This window comes from Dipodomys merriami, unplaced genomic scaffold (assembly GCF_024711535.1).
Source record: "Dipodomys merriami isolate MVZ:Mamm:240054 unplaced genomic scaffold, mDipMer1.0.p SCAF_129, whole genome shotgun sequence".
NCBI classification, from domain to species: domain Eukaryota; kingdom Metazoa; phylum Chordata; class Mammalia; order Rodentia; family Heteromyidae; genus Dipodomys; species Dipodomys merriami.
Genome location: NW_027202593.1, coordinates 2,532,156 through 2,554,654, shown reverse-complemented (window position 1 = coordinate 2,554,654; position 22,499 = coordinate 2,532,156). Strand labels below are relative to the sequence as shown.

The 22,499-nt window shown below is 43.8% G+C and overlaps 1 protein-coding gene and 1 long non-coding RNA gene across 2 annotated transcripts; one reads left to right on the top strand and one right to left on the bottom strand.

Annotated features, from left to right (window-relative positions):
• Positions 1–105: 105 nt before the first annotated feature.
• On the top strand, positions 106–16,131 carry LOC138824419 (uncharacterized). The gene is made up of 3 exons (XR_011371080.1): positions 106–221; positions 13,475–13,581; positions 15,998–16,131. It is a non-coding gene; the product is annotated as an uncharacterized lncRNA (long non-coding RNA).
• Positions 13,668–22,072, bottom strand: LOC138824418 (matrilysin-like). Its single transcript, XM_070018267.1, has 6 exons — positions 21,920–22,072; positions 19,299–19,525; positions 19,065–19,213; positions 17,879–18,010; positions 15,927–16,088; positions 13,668–14,488 (listed from the first exon to the last, which is right to left on the bottom strand). Exons 1-6 carry the CDS (start codon positions 22,034–22,036, stop codon positions 14,478–14,480), a joined length of 798 nt encoding a protein of 265 aa, XP_069874368.1. The 5' UTR covers positions 22,037–22,072; the 3' UTR covers positions 13,668–14,477.
• Positions 22,073–22,499: the final 427 nt, after the last annotated feature.

Here is a 22,499-nt window from a genome sequence, read left to right as displayed (position 1 = left end):
GACGGACATAACTACAGGGCAGGGTCGAGGGGTGGGCGTGGTTCTCTGGGGCGGGATGGTGGGCGGGGCGACATGCGGCTCAAAGAGTGGCGCCGAAGGGCGGGACGCTGTGGCTGCGGCGTGGCGGGAGTCCGGGTCCCGGCGTTCGGCTGCGGGCTCCTCACGGCCCGGAGCTGTCTCCTTTCTTTTCCCCGAAGGGCGGTGTACTGTCCCGGAAGAAAGTGAGTGTCGCCCCCTCTGGAGTCTGAGTTCACTTCCCGGGCTGTGGGGCCGCGGAGGAGGTTTCGGAGCGGGGTCCGGGGGCACGAGGCTGAGGGAAAGTCGAGGCAGGCCTCTGAAGGCCGGTACCTGACGGGTGGGGTTCCCCCTGTGCCGTCCGGGCGGCCTGACACCAGTCTGGGGCACAGGGTCGGAAACTTCAGAGGTGAGGCGTCCGCCCTCGCCGAGCCCCAGCTGGGGCGGCTTTGGACGTGGAGGACGCCCGGCCCAGAGGCGTGGCGGGGGCCCGGGAGCCCCTCCGACCCGGAGCCCTGTCAGACCCGGAGCCCCTCAGACCCGGGACCCCTCCGACCCGGAGCCCCTCCGACCCGGGACCCTGTCAGACCCGGAGCCCCTCCGACCCGGAGCCCTGTCAGACCCGGGACCCCTCAGACCCGGAGCCCTGTCAGACCCGGAGCCCCTCAGACCCGGAGCCCCTCAGACCCGGAGCCCCTCAGACCCGGAGCCCTGTCAGACCCGGAGCCCCTCAGACCCGGAACCCTGTCAGACCCGGAACCCCTCAGACCCGGAGCCCCTCAGACCCGGAGCCCTGTCAGACCCGGAGCCCTGTCAGACCCGGAGCCCTGTCAGACCCGGAGCCCTGTCAGACCCGGAGCCCCTCAGACCCGGAGCCCCTCAGACCCGGAGCCCCTCAGACCCGGAGCCCTGTCAGACCCGGAGCCCCTCAGACCCGGAACCCTGTCAGACCCGGAACCCCTCAGACCCGGAGCCCCTCAGACCCGGAGCCCTGTCAGACCCGGAGCCCTGTCAGACCCGGAGCCCTGTCAGACCCGGAGCCCTGTCAGACCCGGAGCCCCTCAGACCCGGAGCCCCTCAGACCCGGAGCCCCTCAGACCCGGAGCCCTGTCAGACCCGGAGCCCCTCAGACCCGGGGCCCTGTCAGACCCGGGACCCTGTCAGACCCGGAGCCCCTCAGACCCGGGGCCCTGTCAGACCCGGGGCCCTGTCAGACCCGGGGCCCTGTCAGACCCGGGACCCTGTCAGACCCGGAGCCCCTCAGACCCGGAGCCCCTCAGACCCGGAGCCCCTCAGACCCGAGCCCCACTCCTACGCTTGAGCCTCTTCTCTGGCAGGTGAGCGCCCTCTCCCCTTGACGCCTGCAACCTGGTTTGGAAGGACCTGTTGGTTGTAAACTGTTTTTGAGTAAATCCTCAGCATTTGGAGCCAGTGCTGCTCCCCAAGTCTGCAATTAGTGCCCTCTCAGGACCCTGAAGTTGACTCGTGGCTGATTCAGGATGGCACAGACTGAGGCCTGGTTGGTGGTGCAAGACTGGAGGATGGGGATGATGTTGTGCCAGTCCTGGGACTTGAACTCAGGGTCTGGGAGCTGTCCCTTAGCTTTTTCTCTCAAGCCTAGCTCTACCACGTGAGCCACAGCTTCACTTCTGTGTATTTGTGTGTTTGCTGGTTAATTGGAAATAAGAACCTCACGGATTTTCTTCCCTGGGTTGGCTTTGAACTACAATCCTCAGATCTCAGCCTCCTGATGTAGGGCATTTTACAGCTGGTAAATTCCCACGTTGCACAACTTTGGCACCTGTCCCAGATTTTATTACATAAAGGTGGTGTAGCAATTACACTCTCAAAACTCTATTATGCAAAATAATACTTTGTGATCTTAGGGAAATCTTAATCAGAATAGATGTGATAGGTCATAAAGATTGACCAGGGTAATCTATTCCACATTTACAAAGGCTTCTCTACCTGAGAATTCAGTCAGACTGCAAAATATTTTTCAGTGTCCACCCCAGGCAAAAAGGAAGCAATAACCATTTAGATTTGTGTTGCTCTTTCTCATGGAAACATCTGGTTTGAGAATCTGGGGTAGAGTAGAAAGTGCTTCCAGATGGCAAATGGGAAAGTGCCACCTGTAGTCTGTGTGTTTGTCTGCACCCCCACTCCCCAATCTGAATTTTGTGAAGCCTAAAGAGGTGGGGCCTTTGAGAGATCCTGAAGCAGAGCTCTCCCCAGTGGGCATGGTGACCTGGTAAACAGGCCTGAGGGAATTTGCTGGCCCCTTCAGCCATGTTAAGAACACAGAGCCGGGTACTGGTGGCTCATGCCTGTAATCCTAGCTACTCAGGAGGCTGAGATATGAGGATCACAGTTCAAAGCCAGCCTGGACAGGAAAATCTTGTGAGACACATCTCCAATAAATGACTAGAAAACTGGAAGTGGTGCTGTGGCTCAAGTGGTAGAGTGCTTCCCTTGAGCTGAAGAGCACAGAGACAACCCTAGAGTTCAAGCCCCACGACTGCAAAAAAAAAAAAAACAAAAAACCCAAAACCAAAAACACAAACACACACACAGAAAGAAGAGTGTATGTCCTTGCTAGATTATATATCTTATTTCTGTGATTTATGGATTACATGGACTGAAGTTGTTATTGCAGCAAGAATAAACCAAGGCAATATGAACCCCAAAATGTCTACCATTTACCCCGTGACTGACCTCCATGGAGACACTAACACCACGGTGTGAGTGGGATGACCTCCCTGGAACCTCATCCCGCCACCTACACTTCCAAACTTGCCAGGACCTTTCATGCCTCTGGCCTTTGTTCTTGTTCTTCTTGTGAAAGAAATGTGAACATTGTCAGAATCAAAACAGTCACTTGCTGCCATCTCCACTGCTGCAAGGTACCTGAAAGGGGAATGGCATAGCAGGAGAAAGTCAAACACAAAGCCAATCTCAGGAATCAAAGCGGGGAAACCAGGGGGCACTCGTCTCAGAGGATAAAGGCCCCTAGTTCATCTCCCAAGCAGTTTCTATTGTCCATCATGATGTAGTGATGAGTAAGTAAATTTTCTCTCTGACACAAAGTGGACATCATTCTAGTAGAAAAAAGTAACCCTGAGCTCAGTAAGCTCTTAAGATAACATCCTTGAGTGAGCTAGCTACTTTCTTGTCTTGGTCTGGGAGAAGGGCTAGGGAGCCAAGCTGAGCATAAACTCTTACGCTAACATTCTTGAGCAAACTAGCTATCTTGGTTTGAGAGAGGGGTCAGGGATAGGGGCCAGGGCCACTGACCTCTGCCTAAGCGACCCCTGACACTTAGGCATCCCTGGCCTGGTGTTGTCTGTAGCCAAGTGTGTCTTCAGCCTTGCTTAGGTGGATCAGTGGCCACCAACAACTTAAGTCAACCCACTACCAGAGTAAGTAAATGAAGCTTGCAGGTTACAAAGGAAGGATTTGTTTTTTTTTTTTTTTTTTTTTTTTTGTCGGTCGTGGGGCTTGAACTCTGGGCCTGGGCGCTGTCCCTCAGCTCTTCAGCTCAAGGCGAGCGCTCTACCACTTGAGCTACAGCACCACTTCCGGGTTTCTGGTGGTTTATTGGAGATAGGAGTCTCATGGTCTTTCTTGCCCAGGCTGGCTTTGAACCGCGATCCTCAGATCTCAGCCTCCTGAGTAGCTAGGATTACAGGCGTGAGCCACCAGCGCCCGGCCAAAGGAAGGATTTGTATTAATAGTTACCTGATAGCAGCTCACATAAGACTGCCAGAGCCTGCACACACGCCACACAAGCTTACACACCCTTAACCCAGAGATGCTCCCAAGCTCTGCCTCCAGAGTAGCTGGAATTACAGGTGAGAGCCACTGCACCCAATCTTTCACCTCACCTTCCACTCTCTTTGCTGTTTCCTCAGCTCTACCTCCTTGCCATGCTCTAGATACGCCAAGTCAATTTCCATCCCAGAGCATTTGTACTTGCTGCCTTTAACACCATGCAGGTCTTTGCTCTTTGAAAAAGCCTTTCTCTCTCCCTCCCCACCCCCCCCTTCTCTCTCTCCTTGGTGCCAGGTTTTCTCCCTCTCCCACTCTCTTTTTTTTTTTTTTTTGTGGGTCCTGGGGCTTAAACACTGGGCCTGGGCACTGTCCCTCAGCTCTTCAGCTCAAGGCTAGTGCTGTACCACTTGAGCCACAGTGCCACTTCCAGTTTTTCTTGTGGTTTATTGGAGATAAGAGTCTTACGGACTTTCTTGCCTGGGCTGGCTTTGAACTGTGATCCTCAGATCTCAGTCTCCTGAGTGGCTAGGATTACAAGCGTGAGCCACCGGTGCCCGGCTGCCCATGCTTACTTTGAACTATGATTCACAGCTATCAGATGTAGGGCTTGGCACTTTCTAGCCAGATACTCCACTGCTTGAACTATGTCCCCAGCCCTTTTATGTTTTAGTTATATTTGGATAGGGTCTTATGCTTTTTGCCTAGGCTAGCCTTGGACTGCCTCGGCCTCCTGCATAGTTGGAATCACAGATACATGCTACCATATCTGGCTTGTTTGTTGAAATATGTGGTCTTGCTAATGTTTTTCCCACTCTCCTCCTAATCTTTATCCCTGAGTGAGGGTTACAGATGTAAGCCACTTTTACTTCTGCAAGATGAAAAGTATTACTGGCATGAATGGTGGTTTTGGCTTTATACAATGTGAATGAATATGTTTTAACACTACTCAGCTCCCTAAAATAACAATACATTTGATATAGGATAAAGGATAAAAATTGAGTTGGTTTCCACATAGGAATAGCAAGAACTGTTTGTTACCATGGTACAAAAGATAGGGATTTCGTGTTTTCTCAGAGAAACTTGCTTAAAACCCACAGTAAATGTTTATTCATTGAGAAACAGATGACAGAAGAAAGCTTCTAAGGCTTGCTGTCCATGGTAATTATCATCCAGCTATTAGTAAATCAGACTTTGTGATGAATCAATATTTGCATGAGAAAAGAATCAGAGCCCGTCTGGCTTTGAGACTGAGAGGTTACAAATTATGGAAGCTGTGGAAAGACAGAACAGTGTCCATTGGTCTTGGGCCAACTCCAGTGTTGCCAAGTTCCTGTCAATCCCCGATTTAGCAGATTGACAGCTCACTGTACCCTGTGATTAAGCCTTTCCAGTGAGAGCCGACTGGGAGCTTTCCTTCCTGCATGCTGCTGCTCCCCTTCCTCCTCCTCCTCCTCTGCCTTCCCCTTCTCACTTTAAGTGCCAACTCTGGCCTGTGTGAAGGTAATTAATGAAAAAGAATTGACTGGGTACCTATTTTGCATTCAACGGTATTTGGTATTCTAGGTGCAAATGAGTAAAAATAAAAGTAATGAGCAAAAATATACAATAAGCAAAGAACAACGAACCCCATGCACATATGGATTTTCTTCTTGAAAGTAGTAGGTCAGAGAAGAAAGAGTTCTAGATGGACAGAAGGTCATTTTTTTAGCACTGGGAATTGAACCCATGGCTTGGCACTCTTTAGGTCAGACACTATCCGTAAGCCATCCTTCCAGTCCCTAACTTGGCTTCGTTATTCTTGGAGGAGATAGGGCTTTTTCATTCGTAGGCTGGCCTGGGATGCGCTCCCCCTATTTCTCTGTGTTGCTGAGGGTAATAGGCATGGGCCATTGTGTTTCCCCTGTAGCTGGGATGACAGTGTGCCATAAAGTCCAGTCATTGGTTGAGATGGACTCTTGTGAGCTATGCTCTCAAATCTTGACCTCCTAATCTTAGCCTCCCAGGTGCTAGGATTACAGGCTTGAGCCCCTGTGTCCACCTGGATATGGGGCTAGGCCTGGCAGGTGAGACTTGATCCCCAGCACTGAGGATGTGTCGTAGGGGAACTGTGCTTGCATCCAGAGTTTGATGGATTCCAGATGGTGAAGAGGAGCTCTCTCTGTGTTAGTTCTAGACAGGATTATATTGGCTACAAGGTCTATAAAAAGGGTGAGCTCACAGAGATGCCCCAAAGGTCTTTCCTTTGTTAGTTCTCAGGTTGCTTCTGAGCATCTACATTGCTCTTGTTTTTTCTCTGTAGGATTGCTGGTGAATCTTTGCTGTGTAAAGTCTCTGCCACCTAGTCCATCCTTTACTCTTGTTATTTCTTCTGTTTCATGCATGGAGTTCATTCTAAGCCCTCAGCATTGCTCCTTGCTGCTCTGAACACAAACACTTGTCACTTTTGCAAAGGCTTTGGCTGGGACTGTAACTCAGAGGTAGAGTATTTGCCTCATGTACTTGCCCAAAGCCCTAGGTTTGATCCCATATCATTTCAAAAGATCTGTAGCAAAGCTTTCACTCATGATATAAAAACTGACAAAATGTACAAAAATCTCATGTAGAGAAGGTTTTAGAGAAGAAAATAAAGTATTTCCCATGTCTTATACAGAGGACAAAGGGGTAGGCCTACCATATAAATGGCAGTTTCAGCTGAAGACCAACTAGAAAGTTATGTTGTGCCAAGAAAACACAGCAATGTGTTAAAAGCAGTTGGTGGCACTTTAGGATAGGTGGTTGGGGAAAAGCCTTCCAGAGCAGGTTAGCTTTCTATAAGAAGCCACGTGAAACCCAGGGGAAGTGAAAACCAGGGGAAGTATGCTTCACTAGCAGAGTGTGTTGGGGAAGCCTAGAGGAAGCCTGCGTGAGTGGGGCAGTGAGGGAAAGGGGAAGTGGGAGCTTTTTGGTGAGAAGCTTAGGTTCTTTTGGAAAAAAATAAAGAATAGGAATAGTAGTAGATAGAACACCTGCTTAGCATGTGCAAGTCCCAACTTCCATCTCTAGCAGGACAAAAATAAAAAAGATGAAGGCTGAAGACATGGCTCAGTGGTAGTGTCTGCCTGTCAATCATATGCCCTGAGTTCAAACCCTAATACCACTAAAAAAAAAAAGAATAAAGATAAAAAACCATTCAAGAGTTGACAAGTGATGTAATTGATTTATGTTTTTCAAAAGGCTGTGATTGGACCAAGAGTAGAAATAAGAAGAGGGGTTAAAGGCTGCTGCTTCATGATGGTTTGAACTAACATAGAAGTAGTGAAAGTGGGATGAATGAACGTATTTTGGAAGTAGACTGAGTCAGTGGACATGGTGGTGTGGGAAGGAGGGATTAGGGCTCTCTTGTCTCTGCAGCTAGAAATAGTCACAGTTTTCAGATTTGGGCTTCCTGTCTATCCGTCATTACTGAATCTCAGATAGCAGCCTCCACACAAAATGCAGACAGAAAAAAATCAAATCAAGACCTTCAGAGACCACCTGTCCCTAGGTATGATAGAATGGGAGCTGAGCCTCAGTAGGTGTGGCCTGGGTCTACACTCCCCAGATGTGTACTTTAGAGTTACTTGGACTGAAAGAGGAGACTAAGAGGATGGAGGCAGAGGCCTGACTTTATTTCCATATTGGAAGTGTGAGAGAGAAACAAAGAAATCCTTCCTCTACAACTGCACAGCCACTGGATCTGAACCCCAAGTCAGGAAGCCCTATGTTGCAACCAATTTGAATCTAAGCCCAGAAATACAAGTACATGAGAAACATCATGTTCCTTTATGTGTCATGAATCAACCTAATTTTGACGCCAAGTTTCAGCTGAGGTGGCTGGGAGGATTGTGAGTGAAAATCGCCTTGTAGCATCAGCAGCCCCACCTGTTACCTGCACTCTCATCCCAGAGGTCTTACGAAGTAAACACTTACTCACCTCTCCACCCAGGTGCTGCTGATCTGCTGATTGCCTGTAAACGATCCTGTCTCCTGGCAGTCCTGAAAGCTCCTACCAATTTCCCCAGGGTATTTAGGACACCTGAAAATGTAGCATATTTCTTTCTTTTTAAAAATTTTTTTTATTGTGAAAATACTGTACAGAGGGGTTACAATTACATGGGCAAGATAATGAGTACATTTCTTCTTTCTGGTGTGGAGTCTCTCGCTGTTTTCAGGGACTGTGCTCCTGTCTGCCTCTAGGCCGGGAGGCTTCTTTCCCCCAGTTCCTCCAATGTAATCTCTAGTCTGGTAGGTGTTTTTTTCTTTTATTTCACTGCAGGTTTTCAACGTTCATGGAATCCATGACTTAAAAACACATTCCTGGGCTGGGAAGGTGGCTCAGTGGTAGAGCGCTTGCCTTGTATGCATGAGGCCCTGGGTTCAATTCCTCAGCACCACATAAGGAGAAAAAGCCAAAGTGGCGCTGTGGCCACAAGAGTGCTAGTATTGAGCTGAAGAGCTCAGGGACAACACCCAGGCCCAGAGTTCAGGCCCCATGGCCGACCAAGAAAAATAAATAAATTTCTCTTTGCTCTGGGGAAGAGTGGGTTTTTGTCTTCAAAGGGGGAAGATGCTTTTGCATTTCCTTTTTCTAGTGCATCAAAAAAAAAGGGAGAGATAACCTGTTAAGAATGTCAGTATTTCATGGAAAGGGTATTGGCAAGTACAAGGAAGAACCTAAGCCTCTGTCGGGCTGGATGAGGGGAATTTATGGGATGGGCAGTGGGCTGGGAAGTAACTAACAGTGACTTCTTTGGACATGGGTGTTCCTGATTTTAATGACTGAGCATTGTAAGGAGCCTCTGGTCAGTGTCCATGAATCAAACCTGGGACATCCAGTTACCCAGTAGATAGATAGGGCTGGCGGGGTGGGGTGTTAAAGAGGGAGGGGCTCGGCTTTGTACGTACATCCTCAACTCTGAGAAGATGGTTTTGTAATTCTGTTGAAGGTGAATATAGGTGCCAGGATTTTGCTCTAATTTGTGGATTGGTGGGGGATGGCAGGAGCCACATCAACTAATTTTATTGATTGATACTCAAGATGGAATCTTGCTATATAGTCCATAGTAGCCTCAAATTTGTAATACTCCTACGTCAGCTTTCTGAGTTCTAAGGATGACAGGTGGGAGCCATCATGCCAGGCTTAACTATTATGGGATTTTGTTTTTAAGAGCATGAAACAGATTCCAGTTGTTTTTTAGACTGCCTAAAGAGGTAAATAATAGTTTTTGTTTTGCTGATGGAAAGAGACAAGTGAATTTGTCACAGTAGTACGGCTAACATGTGGCATCAGACCCATGCTAGGTTCACTTGAGTAGATCATTTATTGTGAAACATTGACAGTTTAGGAGTGAAAGGGGCTGCTATTAGTAATCGTGCCAGCAACACAAGTGTAAATTGGAGTTCTCTAGTGTGGTCAGTCTGTTGTTTCTCTATTCTATTGATCTAATTTTTGAATTTTGATTTCAATTTGTTTTTATGCCTTAGATTGGGCAACAATGCTAATTTACAGTTTTATTTATTTATATTTGGTCCTGGGAATGGAATCCAATCACAAAGGCCAGTCAAGTGTTTTATATCTGAGCCATATTGCTAGTTTTTTTTTTTTTTTTTTGGTCAGACATGGGGCTTGAACTCAGGGCCTGGGCGCTGTCCCTGAGCTCTTTTGCTCAAGGCTAGCACTCTACCACTTTGAGCCACAGCGCCACTTGTACTTTTTGAGTGGTTAAATGGGAGACTTTTCTGCTTGGGCTGGCTTCGAACTGTGATCCTCAGATCTCAGCCTTCTGAGTAGTTAGGATTACAGGGTGACCACCAGTGCCCAGCTCCTAGTTCCTTTATTTTTAAATTAACTTTTAAGAGAATAAAAAATAATTTTGGGAATCATTTCCTTTTTTAGAAAAGTCTTTATTTTTCTGATTTGTGAACTTAGTTATACTATTTACTTTCTTACAGGAAGATAAGCTAGATGGTCATCTCCTTTGATGAAGCCAATATAATAACCCTAGTACTAAACCTGGTAAGATTAGTATAATGAAAGTAGATTTTAGTCTTGTCTCAGTGTAAACACAGATGCACAGATTCTAATAAGCATTAGGTTTTAGTAATTCAATGTTATAATATATAACAATCAAAAGAGTATATCATTACTTAATTCGTTTCCCTTCCTTCCTTCCTTTTTATTGTAAAGATGCTGTTCAGAGGGGTTACAGTTACATGAGTAAGGCAATACGTACATTTCTTATCCAGCATCGTTACCCCTTCCCTTGTTCTCCTACTATCCTTTCCCTCCTTCACCTCCCTCCTTTCTCCCTCACTCCCTGCCCAAAGTTGTAAAATTCATTTCCAATATACTGTCTTGTGGGCATCATTGTTGCAATGGATGTCTGTGTCCTTGGTTCAGTGTTCTGTTATTTCCCTTCCCCTCCCCCATTTTTTTTTCTTTACAGTTTTAAGAGTTTATTTGCTAAAGAGAAAATAAAGGCCACTCGAGAATGAACAGAGGAACCTGGAAACCAATTGTCCCCCATAATTCTTTTTTTTTTTTTTTTGTCGGTCGTGGGGCTTGAACTCTGGGCCTAGGCACTGTCCCTCAGCTCTTCAGCTCAAGGCTAGTGTTCTACCACTTGAGCCACAGTGCCACTTCCGGCTTTTTTCTCTTTTCTTATGGGTGCTGAGGAATCAAACCTAGGGCCTCAGGCATGTAAGGCAAGCGCTCTACCACTGAGTCACCTTCCCAGCCCTGTCCCCCATAATTCTTTAGAATGCATGGACATAGTTCTATATTAGAAAAAATATGAATGCGATTTTGAATACTGGGAAAATATATACAAATACCTTAAATGTAAAATTTACACTCCCAAAATTGTTGTTCACTAGAGTATGGCCTATAGATTCATGTAACCTGAGTTTCCTTTCTGACCGCTGGGGCATTGATAACTGGATGCTATTGATAAAAGAGAGTACAAAGCAAAATTTACCCTTGCTCATTTTTAGCACCTTTATAGTAGCAAGTATACTTTTGGTTAGAATTAAAAAATGCCAGGGCTGGGCATTTTCAGCCTTGAGCTGAAGAGCTGAGGAACAGTGCCTAGGCCCAGAGTTCAAGCTCACGACCGACAAAAAAAAAAAAAAAAAAAAAAAAAAAAAAAAATATATATATATATATATATATATATATAGAATTAATAAATGCCGGGCTGGGGAAATGGCTCAGTGGTAGAGTGCTTGCCTTGCATGCATGAGGCCCTGGGTTCGATTCCTCAGCACCACATAAGCAAAAAGAAAAAAGCCGGAAGTGGGGCTGTGGCTCAAGTGGTAGAGCACTAGCCTTGAACTGAGGGACAGCGCCCAGGCCCAGAGTTCAGGCCCCATGACCGGACCCCCCCCCAAAAAAATTAATAAATGCCTTGTGGTTTAATGATAGACATTTTCACAAAGAGGAAGGGTGACCCCATGTGGCCACTTAGAAACATAACTGCAAATTTAAAGTAGGGATGCAAATTACTTCATTTTAACTCTGAAAATGGCTGAGATTCCTTAAAAAAAATTACTGGTAGCATATGGCAGAAGTGATGCTATATGACGTCTAAGGCTATGACCATAAAGGCACACCAACTAGGACCCGCATGCGTAGGTGCTACATGTTGGCGATGTGGTTAACTGTCCCAACCAAACCCAGATTTGTAGTCATTCAAACTAAAGGTAGTGAACAAACATGCAAGTCCTTGCTTGAACTCCTAACTCATAGAATTCATGCTAGAATGAAATGAGCTAATATAGGGGGGAAATTTTTATGCAGTGATAGATAATTAGACACTCCTGGGGTTAGATCAGGTCCCCTAAAGGCAGATTCCAAGATGGGATTAGGCTTGGAAGAGAATTGGGGGAGCTATGTAGGAAGGATACAGGGGAAGAAGGAGTGGAGTGGGGAGAGATGGGCTCACACCAGGATGTGGGGCTTGGGCCAGGCCATAGACTACATCACAGGTCTAAGAAGGTTTGGCCAGCCTGGTAGAGAATCTTTAAGAATGTCAGGAATATCCAGTCAAGTGGAGTTTAGACTTGCTTATTATCTGTAGCTAGGTGAAGAGAAGATTTTTTTTTTCTTTTGGTGCCAGGATCAAACCATGGCCATATGCTCTATCATTAGGCTATACTCCAGCCCCACTATTTTAAGGTTTTATATCCTCTTTGAGCTCTATAACCTGTGGTTGTTTTCCTCGTAGAACACAATAACTGTGCATTCATATCCTTTTCGATCAATTTTAGAGAGTTGGTAAGTCTAATCAAGGGCAAAACCCAAATATTTTAACATTTATAGGACTTCAGAATCATATAATATTATCAACTAATATTTTATGACCAGCGGGGCATTGAATTTTAGGACTGGAAGGGTCACAAATCCTGCTTTATAAAATAAGAGAATTAAAACAAAGGATTGGGAATGAGGATGTAGCCCAGTGGTAGAGCATTTCCCTAGCAGACTTAAGGCACTGGACTCAATCCCAAGGGAAGAGATGGAACAAAGGAAGGAAGGAAGGAAGGAAGGAAGGAAGGAAGGAAGGAAGGAAGGAAGGAAGGAAGGAAGGAAGGAAGGAAGGAAGGAAGGAAGGAAGGAAGGAAGGAAGGAAGGAAAAGAAGCAAGCCAGGCATAGTATTGTATACCTATAAACTTGGCACTGAGAAGGAGGTTTGCAAGTTCAAGGCCAGCCTGGCTTAAAATAGCAGCTTTGGGGCCAACTTGGGATACATAGGAAGACCCTTCTCAACAAAACAAAACAATAATGACAATGATCATTAGGAAAACCCAAATTCTCCTTAGAGGGTCAAGTATAACCAGGATTCAAGCATAACTTCTGGCACAGCTCAGTGTTCTTGTTGCTACCTAGCATTACTTGTACGCTAACAACAATGCTATAAAGGCAGCCCTGGTTAGCTTTATTCTGGGTCTATATCCTCTCTGTCATTTTTCACCTGTCCATGTTCTATGTTGGGCTCTTTTTCTGGAAGGTTTTATGGCAAAATGGTGAAGAAGGTTAGTGAGTACAGGAAGGTGAACATAATGTTTTATTACTTCATGGATGAACTAGTTAGTTTTGGTCCTATTAGTCCAGAAGGAAATTTATTGGGAAGACATTAGCATTGGTGTGAGTGGAGAATTCAAGTCCACACTACCATTGTGTTAGGGGTCCCTCTGTGTTCTTATGTCTAGCAGTGTTTTTTTTTATTTTTATTTTTTATTTTTTGGTCCGGTCATGGGGCCTGAACTCTGGGCCTGGGCGCTGTCCCTCAGCTCTTCAGCTCAAGGCTAGTGCTCTACCACTTAAGCCACAGCGCCACTTCCGGATTTTTTTCTTTTTGCTTACGTGGTGCTGAGGAATCGAACCCAGGGCCTCGAGCATGCAAGGCAAGCGCTCTACCACTGAGCCACCTTCCCAGCCCCCTAGCAGTGTTTTTGTTTAATGAAGTTGGGTGCCCTGACATTTGGTGCATATATATTAACAATTGTTATTTCCTCTTGAAGGACTACTCTGTTTATTAATATGAAATAACCTTTGCCTCTTCTGATTTTGGTTTACAGACTATTTGATCAGACATGAACATAGCTTCTCCTTCCTGCTTTTGGGGTCCATTTACTTGATTTATATATTTTTTCTACCTTTTGCCTCAGGCCAACATTTGTGGCTGCCAGTCTCATCATTTGCTTTTTAGTCCTTGCCCTTCTGTGTCCTTTGATTGGAGAATTGAGACCATAACCTTCAGTGCTGGTTTTGAAAGGTATGTAGTGTTCCTGCCATTTGTTTTCTTGTCCTGTTTGCTTCTTTCCTGCTCTTCCTTTGCCTAGATGCTCATCTGTGGAGACTTATTTTCTCCCATCTTCACAGTTGCATTTATTTTCCTCTTGTCAATAGGAACCCTTTCAGTAACTTTTGTCAGATCTCTTTTTTTAGCTGCAGTTTATTGACTTTAAAGTTACTACAAAAACCAATAAAACAAATCTACAAAATGCAAACAAATATTGTGAATTTCTGTACATACATAGTATCTTGGCCTTGGCAAACAGGTGTTTTTATTTACTAAATATGACAATCCTTTCCACAAATAAGTGTCAAAACCAGCCAATGTTACATTAATCTCACATTGGTTTTTCTTTCCTACTAAACAGTACAGGAATAGAGGTGGAAGGAACACTAAGTATAAATCAAATACTTTATAAATATAATTTCATTTTTTTAGCCCCAGCTGAGAACCTTAGGGGATATTCAGCAATGCTTGATAACAGATTCCATTGTCTCAGCTCAGCATATTCTATTGGCATCTGGAGAGAGAAGCCTGTTTTTGTTTTTGTTTTTAAATTTCATTGTATAGTATATCTTCCCTTGCCATGGAACAGAACTTCTCCCAAGTATAAGTAATTTGGGATAAAAAGTTAATTATTTGTTAATATAACAATAACTAACATCTACCAACTGCTTGTTGCCTGAGGACTGGTGTCACTGTGTAAAGGAGGTAATCCTCAAAGGTGGGTGGGAAGTGTGTGAAATCCAACCACAGTGCCAGTGAGAATGAAGTCCTCACAGAGTGGAGTACAGGAAGAGCATCTGTTCATTCTGCTTGGGGATTACTGATATGGAACCAGATGAAATCTCCCTGGAATGTCTAACATGCTCGAATCATCTCTTTCCTGTTAAAGAAAATGAAAACATTCTGATATGGTATCAAATGCATTAAAAATGATCTTATAACTATACAAATACAGAAAGCATCTCAGTGTCTGTACATCATTCATTTGCCTAGGCCAAGATTCTGCACAACAACCTCCAAAGGTGAAGAAAGCTGTGGACACTGGGGATCGGGTGTTCAGCATCCTTCTGTTCCATTTTTCCATCTATATGGTGTGGAAGCTAATGCTCAAGAACTCACTACAGCAATCAGTTTCTTCCTGTTCAGTCTAACCTATCGGTCTCAGATCCTCTTTAATCTCTGTTTTCTGTATGGCTCTAAAATAGGGTACCATGGAATATTCTGTGAGTTCCACTGTTTTCCATAGGAGAGGGCTATGTTTTCTATTTTGGGCAATAACCTTATTAACAATAGTATCTTGTTGAGTGTTTTGGATAGCAACAACTGTTCATGTTGGACCTCTAAGGTCCAAAAGAGCATTTTTCAGAGTTTTCCCTGAAGCATTATTTTGTTAGATTGCAGTAGCTATTAATTTAGGAAACTTTCCTCATTTTTGTCCAGAGACATAGATTTTTTTTTATCCTGGTCCTTTGATTCATTTCTTTGCTAATTTCATCAACAAATCAACAAATTTCAAACCCAACTGAATTTGATTACAACAAAAATGTGTAGATTGGGAGATGAGGTATTTGAATATAAGCTTCATGACCCATATTACTAGTAATTACTGTTCATAGTTAACCATTTTCCCTGCATGAATGCAGAAGCAAGAAATAATTGTGTACTTTTTCATCACCTTGGACCAAATCCTTGGGAGCTGTGGAGGATGCTGTGCTCTTCCTTCAGCCCACTCCTACAGCATTTAAGCTGGACAAGGAGGAGCAGTGTGTGGCAGCCAGAGAACAATGTTGGTAGTTTTTGCATAATATCATCATGTCAAGCTTTAAAATACTGAAGCTTAAAGCTGGGCGCTGGTGGCTCACACCTGTAATTCTAGCTACTTAGGAGGCTGAGATCTGATGGCCGTGGTTCAAAGCCAGCCTGGGCAGGAAAGTCCATGAGACTCTTATCTCCAGTTAACCACTAGAAAACCAGAAGTGGTGCTGTGGTTCAAGTGGTAGAGCACTTGCCTTGAGCTGAAGAGCTCAGGGACAGTGCCCAGGCCCAGAGTCCAAGCCCCATGACTGACAAAAAGTAAAAAAAAAAAAATACCAAAGCTTAAAATACAAACCATGTGTTACTTTTATGACTTAGAGTGCTGTGGCCTGGACTCAGGGTTTCACATGTGCTTTAATACCCAGGCTGCAGCTCCATTCCTCCTTGCTAGGCTGACAGGTGTAAGTGTCACTGTGGTTTTAAATAACTGTGCCCAAAATTCTCCCAAGTCTTTTCTAAGAAGAAAATGAGAAATCCTTTCTATTTGAAACCATAAACATTACCATATAATTTCTGAATGCCTTTGATGTCATCTGGTGCAAGTTTGAAATCTTGTTTCTCTTCCGTTTTATAGGTTGGGTACATCACAGCATCAAAATCAGAGGAATGACCCAAGCCCAAAGAATGGCCAAGTTCATGAGTTGCAGCATATAGGAAGTTAATTCCTACAACCAAAGGAGTGACATCCAGTGGCCATTAAAATAACCATATAATGCCTTTAACATAATAGCATAAATTTTTTTTGGGGGGTCCGGTAGTGGGGCCTGAACTCTGGGCCTGGGTGCTGTCCCTCAGCTCTTCAGCTCAAGGCTAGCGCTCTACCACTTGAGCCATAGCGTCACTTCCGGCTTTTTTCTTTTTGCTTATGTGGTGCTGAGGAATCGAACCCAGGGCCTCATGCATGCAAGGCAAGTGCTCTACCACTGAGCTACCTTCCCAGCCCAAGAGCATAAAATTTAAAACAAAAAAAAAATCCAACTTGGCAGTGAAGCTGTGGCTCAAAGGGGTAGAGTGTTAGCCTTGAGCAAAAGAGCTCAGGAACAGCAACTTGATATCAAACCCTACAACTGAAAGTCCCCCTCCCCAACAAAAACACCCACAAAAAATAACTCTCAGTCCTCCACTGTTAGTTTACTGCCTTCAAATGTGGGATGGGGTTAGAAAGAGAATCAGACAGTAATACTATGGGATCATCAGTACTTATGCTTATTAAGAACTGCCATGTTTTTCTACTTATTTGCTTCTTATACAACCAATATTCCAGAATAGAAATCAAGGCTTTGAAAGCCCTAATAAGACCTGAGTTTGAAACAGCCCTGTTTTCTACAAGCTTGACAATACTAGGAATTTTTTTTTTTTTTTTTTTGTCATGGGGACTGAACTCTGGGCCTGGGTGCTGTCCCTCAGCTCTTCAGCTGTGGACTAGCGCTCTACCACTTGAGCCTCAGCCCCACTTCCAGCTTTTTCTGCTTACGTGGTGCTGAGGAATCGAACCCAGGGCCTCATGTATGCAAGGCAAGCACTCTACCCCTGAGCCACCTTCCCAGCCCCCACTAGGAAAATTAATGGATAGGGCTATTTCAGGTCTTTACCTCTTAAACCCAGATCATGATTCCTGCCCTATAGATTTGTCATGATAAGCAAAATTTCTCAATATCTGGAACATAATTGCTATTTAATAAATTATTATGGCTTTGAATTTTTAGTAGAGCAAAATATAGCTTTAAGAAAGCCAGGACTGGAGGCAAGAAGCCAGGCAATGCTGGATTTTGTTTTTTATTTTGCATCATAAAATTGTATTGATAAAAATATATTGCCAAACACAAATGTGAAGTTCTGTTTTAGGGCCAGTTAGTAGCCATTTTTTTTGAAAAAAGAATTGTCTCCAGTTAGGATTATTCATACCACAGTCCTGTGGGCTGCTAGTCCCCATCTGTGGGGTGGTAAAATGATGGGTTGGGTCATGGAGCTGACAGACAGTAGAGTGTCACCATGGAGTGTGTATAATTCCCATTGTAATCTCTGCTACTCTATCTTCTCCACTTGAGACACTTAATTTTGAGAAATACGAAGAAAGTAATAATGTATTGAATTATTAAATATTACAAATACGATGTTCAATACCACATTTAATTTCGACAACAATCTTTCTCAGGTGGGAACTATTAATATTTCCACTTCATTGATGAGACTGAGGCCCAGAGAAGTTAAGTCACTTGTCCAAGGACACACAGTGAACAACGGAATGAAGCCCAGCAAATTGAGCCCAGTGTTCCTTAACTCCAGGCCTCAGTTTCTATCTCCTGTGTATGTAACTTTGCTAGTAGATTCAATCAGACAAAGGACCTATTACCTATAGCAAGGTGGGTGGCCTTTTTGCTCTCAGTAATGATTATAAATGACAGCAATGATTAACTCTAGTAAAGGTATAGTAGAAGGGGCCTGGGTGACGTACCTAAGCTGCTGCTGCTGTCAGTCCAATGTTCATCCTTGTCAAAGTGAGCATCTCCTCCCAGGCCTGGTCCAGGTGCAAAGGCATGGGCCAGGGTGTTTCCTGGTCCATCAAATGGGTAGAAGTCTCCATGCACTGTGAGAAAATGGAGTAATTTTCCTTGGTGACTAAACTTTAATCTCTCATGCAGCTTTTCAGTTAAAAGGACTATTGAGGTTGAAAAAGCATCTCAGTCCATGCATTTGGCCCTGTTGACATCAGCAGCAGCCGGGTACAAACACAGGGTGGTTTGTCTGCTTGTTGGGTACAGGTCTGTTTCTTTTATTAGAATCACTACCCATCACTGATGACCTCCATAGATAGAGGGATTTGCACACACTCCTATGAGTTTATTAGAGTTGATTACTTTGATTGGCTGGATGGTGTTGGGAATGACAATGAGTGTGAGCATGGGTTTTAGCAAGTAGTCTGTGCACCATTTCATGCTTTTTCTTTAATTTGGCTTATCATGTGTGTGAGTATTAGGTTGTTAGAGAAGCATGCTCAAGGTCTGTTTTCAGATTGTATCAGGTTATGTCTGGTCCTTCCAGTTCTTGAAAAACTATGGTACTGTTATTAGTGCTACTCATTGCATCTTCTTCGGTACTGTTGATGTTGTGGGCTCTAGCTCAAGTTTCAGCTAAATTCCTTATGTGGCTGTGCACGTGTTTTGTGCTACAAAGCAGGAGTTGGAAGCTTTTTCTATGAGGGATCCAGATAAGAACTTGAAACTTTGTGGACTTGATGGGCGATATCACAGTTATAACTGTTAGAAATTTATCAAGGGACAGTTGATAAGTGCAAGGGCATGATTGTATTCCATAAAACCTTATTTACAAAATACATGGTAGATTTGGTTTGGCTCATGAGCCCTAATTTGCCAATCACTGCTATATAAGTAGTTCTAAATTAACAAACTTGAAAATCTGCTCTGCATATGTATATGTAGAGAACTTCTCTGTCTCTCTTTATCTTTGTATCTCTTTTAGTGTGTGATTGTGTGTGTGTGTGTGTGTGTACGAGTATGTGTACATCTGTACTGAAGCCCAGCTTGTCCCTGCACTCTGTCCTAGTGAAAGGTTTTGATCTTGGAAAGAGGAGAGCATGGATAGACAAAACAAAGAGACTGGCCTACAGCAGCCATCCGTACCGCCTCTGGCAAAGCTGATCATGATGTCCGCAATTCCAGATTTCACTCTGTAGAACTTGAGTGGTGTCTTCTCACTCCACAAACTGAGAGCTTTTGCCACTATTTCATCCACTACATCCTGGGGCAAGTCTGAAGTGTATGACACTATCCTAGCAGCAAGCAAGGAAACATTATTTGGCTTCTGAGGAAAAGAGCTTTATTGTTTTGGTCAAGGTGAGCCAAAACAAAACTCACCTGTAACTGATTATATTGAAAGGCCATTTTGACGGACCTGGAGACAGTGAGAATTCTGCAACATCTGGCACTCCACACCTGGGCTTCTGCATTATTTCTATGACGCGTGAGTTTAGCTTTCCAGTTACAGGCAGGCCAAAGAATCGTTGCATCTCCTTGAGTTTGGTTTCAAATGTATTGGCTTCTTTCCTTTTTGAGTTATGAACATAAAATCTCTCAAGATAATTCTATTAAAAAGAGTAAATCATAACTTGTTTATGGCCTTTTACTTCAGAAACATGTACAACTCCTATATTGGGTTCTTGTGGATTCAAATAGTGGCGTGCAGAGAGAATGACAAGGTCGTCCCTAAATAGGTATTTCCTAGTGAGGAGGACTCAGAAGTTTGGTAATGAAGCACTGGCTGCCCTCTCAGGAGCAGAGGAGAAAAAGCCTCACATTGTCTTTATTCCTATTCAGCGTTTTGAGAAGAAACGTACTTCACACTTTTCAAGCCTAGGCCTGTTTCTAGAGCAAGCAGAAAGTGAAACCTGTGTGGCTTCCACAAGCACACCAAGTACCTGGGATAATGTGTTCTGTGGGGAGACATGAGACCACCAGTTCACCAAAGATCCTGCTGAGATCAGGTCCCCGCCACAGTTTATAGGGGTTTCCCATTTCAGGTTGGGAGAGGATATTGGGAGCTTATTCATTTAATTAGAATTAATTTTCCAGGTAAAGAAACCAAAGCTCATAGCATCCAAATGACACATGAAATTCGTAGCAGTATTAGCCTGAAATTCCTGCCCCTCCAATTCCCCTTTCCTCCCCCAACCCCTTTTCTACTGCTATATCCCAAGCAAACACACTTTGGGAACTGTCAGAATATGGCCGGCTTTTCAGATATATTCCAGGGGTAATTGTGTTCCTGGGAGTTTCTTAAAGCTTCCAAGTGTTTGGAAACGAGAATGGGAGCCATCATACCAAGGAATGGGGCCCACACTTAGATAATCATGATAGTATTATTGTTGAAAGCATTTACAATTGGCTCAGTAACATTCAGTCAACATTGGACTAGACAGTAATGGTTACTAGTGTGAGAATCTTTTAGTACTGTCCCTACTGTTTTCTATTGTTAACAGTGATTGTGTTTCATTCAGTGCAACAAATTGTAATTGTGCATCCATGACAATTATGAGTGAATTTCATATTTTAAAGGGAAAACAATCCACTTTATCCCTTTCAGAGCTATGGCTTTTACAAAGGTCTCTCCCCACCCCAAACCCCCCATTCTTAAAATGAACTTTCCTTGTTTCCATTCAACCCAGCAAAATTCTTAGTGACAACCTGAATGTAAAGAAACTTTCTGCTCTTGTAAAGGTAGCCTTTCTGCAGAACTTACTAGGTAGATAGAAATTGCTAGAAAATCGTTGGGAGGTTAAATAAAGTAGCTAAACATTGGCAACCTTCTATGTTCAACTGGTGCATTATATTGGATCTGTTTTTATTTTTATATCGGTTGTGGGGCTTTAACACTGGGCCTAGGTGCTGTCCCAGAGCTGTTTAGCTCAAGGCAAGTGCTCTACCACTTGAGTCACACCACTTCCAATTTTCTGGTGGTTACTTGGAGGTGAGAGTCTTATGGACTTTTCTGCTGGCTGGCTTTGAACTGCAATCCTTAGATCTCAGCCTCCTGAGTAGCTAGGATTACAGGTGTGAGCCACCAGTACCTGGCTTTACTTTGGATCTTTTAAAAAGTCCAAGTTAATGTAAAAATTAGATTTCTCTTATGTTAGAGTTTAAATTTATAATTATAAGTCATCATCCTATAATTTAGCAAATAACAATTTTATGATATGTTACTTGTTAATATATTGGAAAGATACATATTTGAGGTGGAAAGACCTGCCTTGCCTTGATTCCTACCTCTTTCAGTAACAAGAATGCAAATCAATTTTGATTACTTCTCCTCAGGAAACAGCTAAGGATCCAGTGACAATGTATATGGACATACCTTATCATCTCCAACTGGTATACTCATGCTAGTTAGCATTATCATGCTGTTTATTTACTAGAATAAATCTTGTGGGACAGAAACACCAAGTTGTATTGCTGAGGACAAATGAACAAAGCAGTTCAGAAGTGAATGCCTGGCCTGTTGAGTTAGGTTTCTCCAAAGTTGTAATTTTGCTTTGCAACTTCAGATCTCTTTTTACAAGTAGTCATCATCTCAAAAGGCAACGTTCAGTGCACTTTATGAGAACTAATTTTAAGTAACAGCAAGTAACAAAAGTTGAATTTGCTGAGTATGAGCAATGTTTAGGTACTATGATAATGTGCTTTATCATACCCTAATTGGGTGATATCATTAATTTATCCAACCTTCAAATTAGAAGGATGAAAATCTGAGAAGTTTAATGACCTTTCTAAGTTTGCATGGTACGTGGAGGCATTGGAACTCAACCCTCATCTACACTGGCTCTAAAGCCTGCTTGCAGAATCACATCTTGTCTTTATAATCAGCAGCATGCCAACATGAGAAATCACTGTAATACTAATGTGGAAGGAGGAAAAACTGAACACCCCTCTAATGCAGGTGGGGAGATGGCCACCCCTCACCCAGGTGAGTTGCCCTGACTTACCTCCGCCTGCTCCCACTGCAGCTGGCCCGGCCCCCCTGCCTCCTGGCGCAGTGGCAGGGCCAGGGAGCCCGGCAGCTGGCACAAGGCAAACAGCAGGGTCAGCCGCATGTCTGCCATGGGAGACACTTGTTCTCTGGGCTACGGTTGGTTGGATGTTTTCTGCTAAAGGCTGGAGACATTTATAGAGCTTCCCAGCCCTGAATGTGGAAATAGGTGACTCATTGAAGCATTCTTTCTTTTTAGGAAGGACGTGTTTTTTTTTTTTATTAACAACAATGAGGAAATGTTATATCCTTTATTGGCAGGAGGCATACAACATATTTATCTTGCAAAGGATTTTTTTCCCCTTAATTCTGAGCCCATGAGAAAACTCATCTTATTTGCTTGAATCAAAATCCACTTCACACAAATCTTTTCAATTAAAAACTCAGATCATATCACTTTGAATATTATTGTACTATGTATCTTAAATAGATTAATTTTTTTCTGAAAAAAATCAAAAGGTATGAGGAAATGTATAAACTCACAAATAATATTATTTAGGTAACTATTGTGGCTGTCATTAAATTGAAAAAAAAAA

What these genes read in the sequence shown, in the direction of transcription:
- LOC138824418 (XM_070018267.1), bottom strand. Translation starts at nt 22,036, where the DNA reads ATGGCAGACATGCGGCTGACCCTGCTGTTTGCCTTGTGCCAGCTGCCG. An exon ending in TGCAGTGGGAGCAGGCGGAG is followed by an intron (nt 19,526 to 21,919) that starts GTAAGTCAGGGC and finishes TCTTTTTAATAG; the next exon opens with AATTATCTTGAGAGATTTTA. An exon ending in GATCAGCTTTGCCAGAGGCG is followed by an intron (nt 18,011 to 19,064) that starts GTACGGATGGCT and finishes ATTTTCTCACAG; the next exon opens with TGCATGGAGACTTCTACCCA.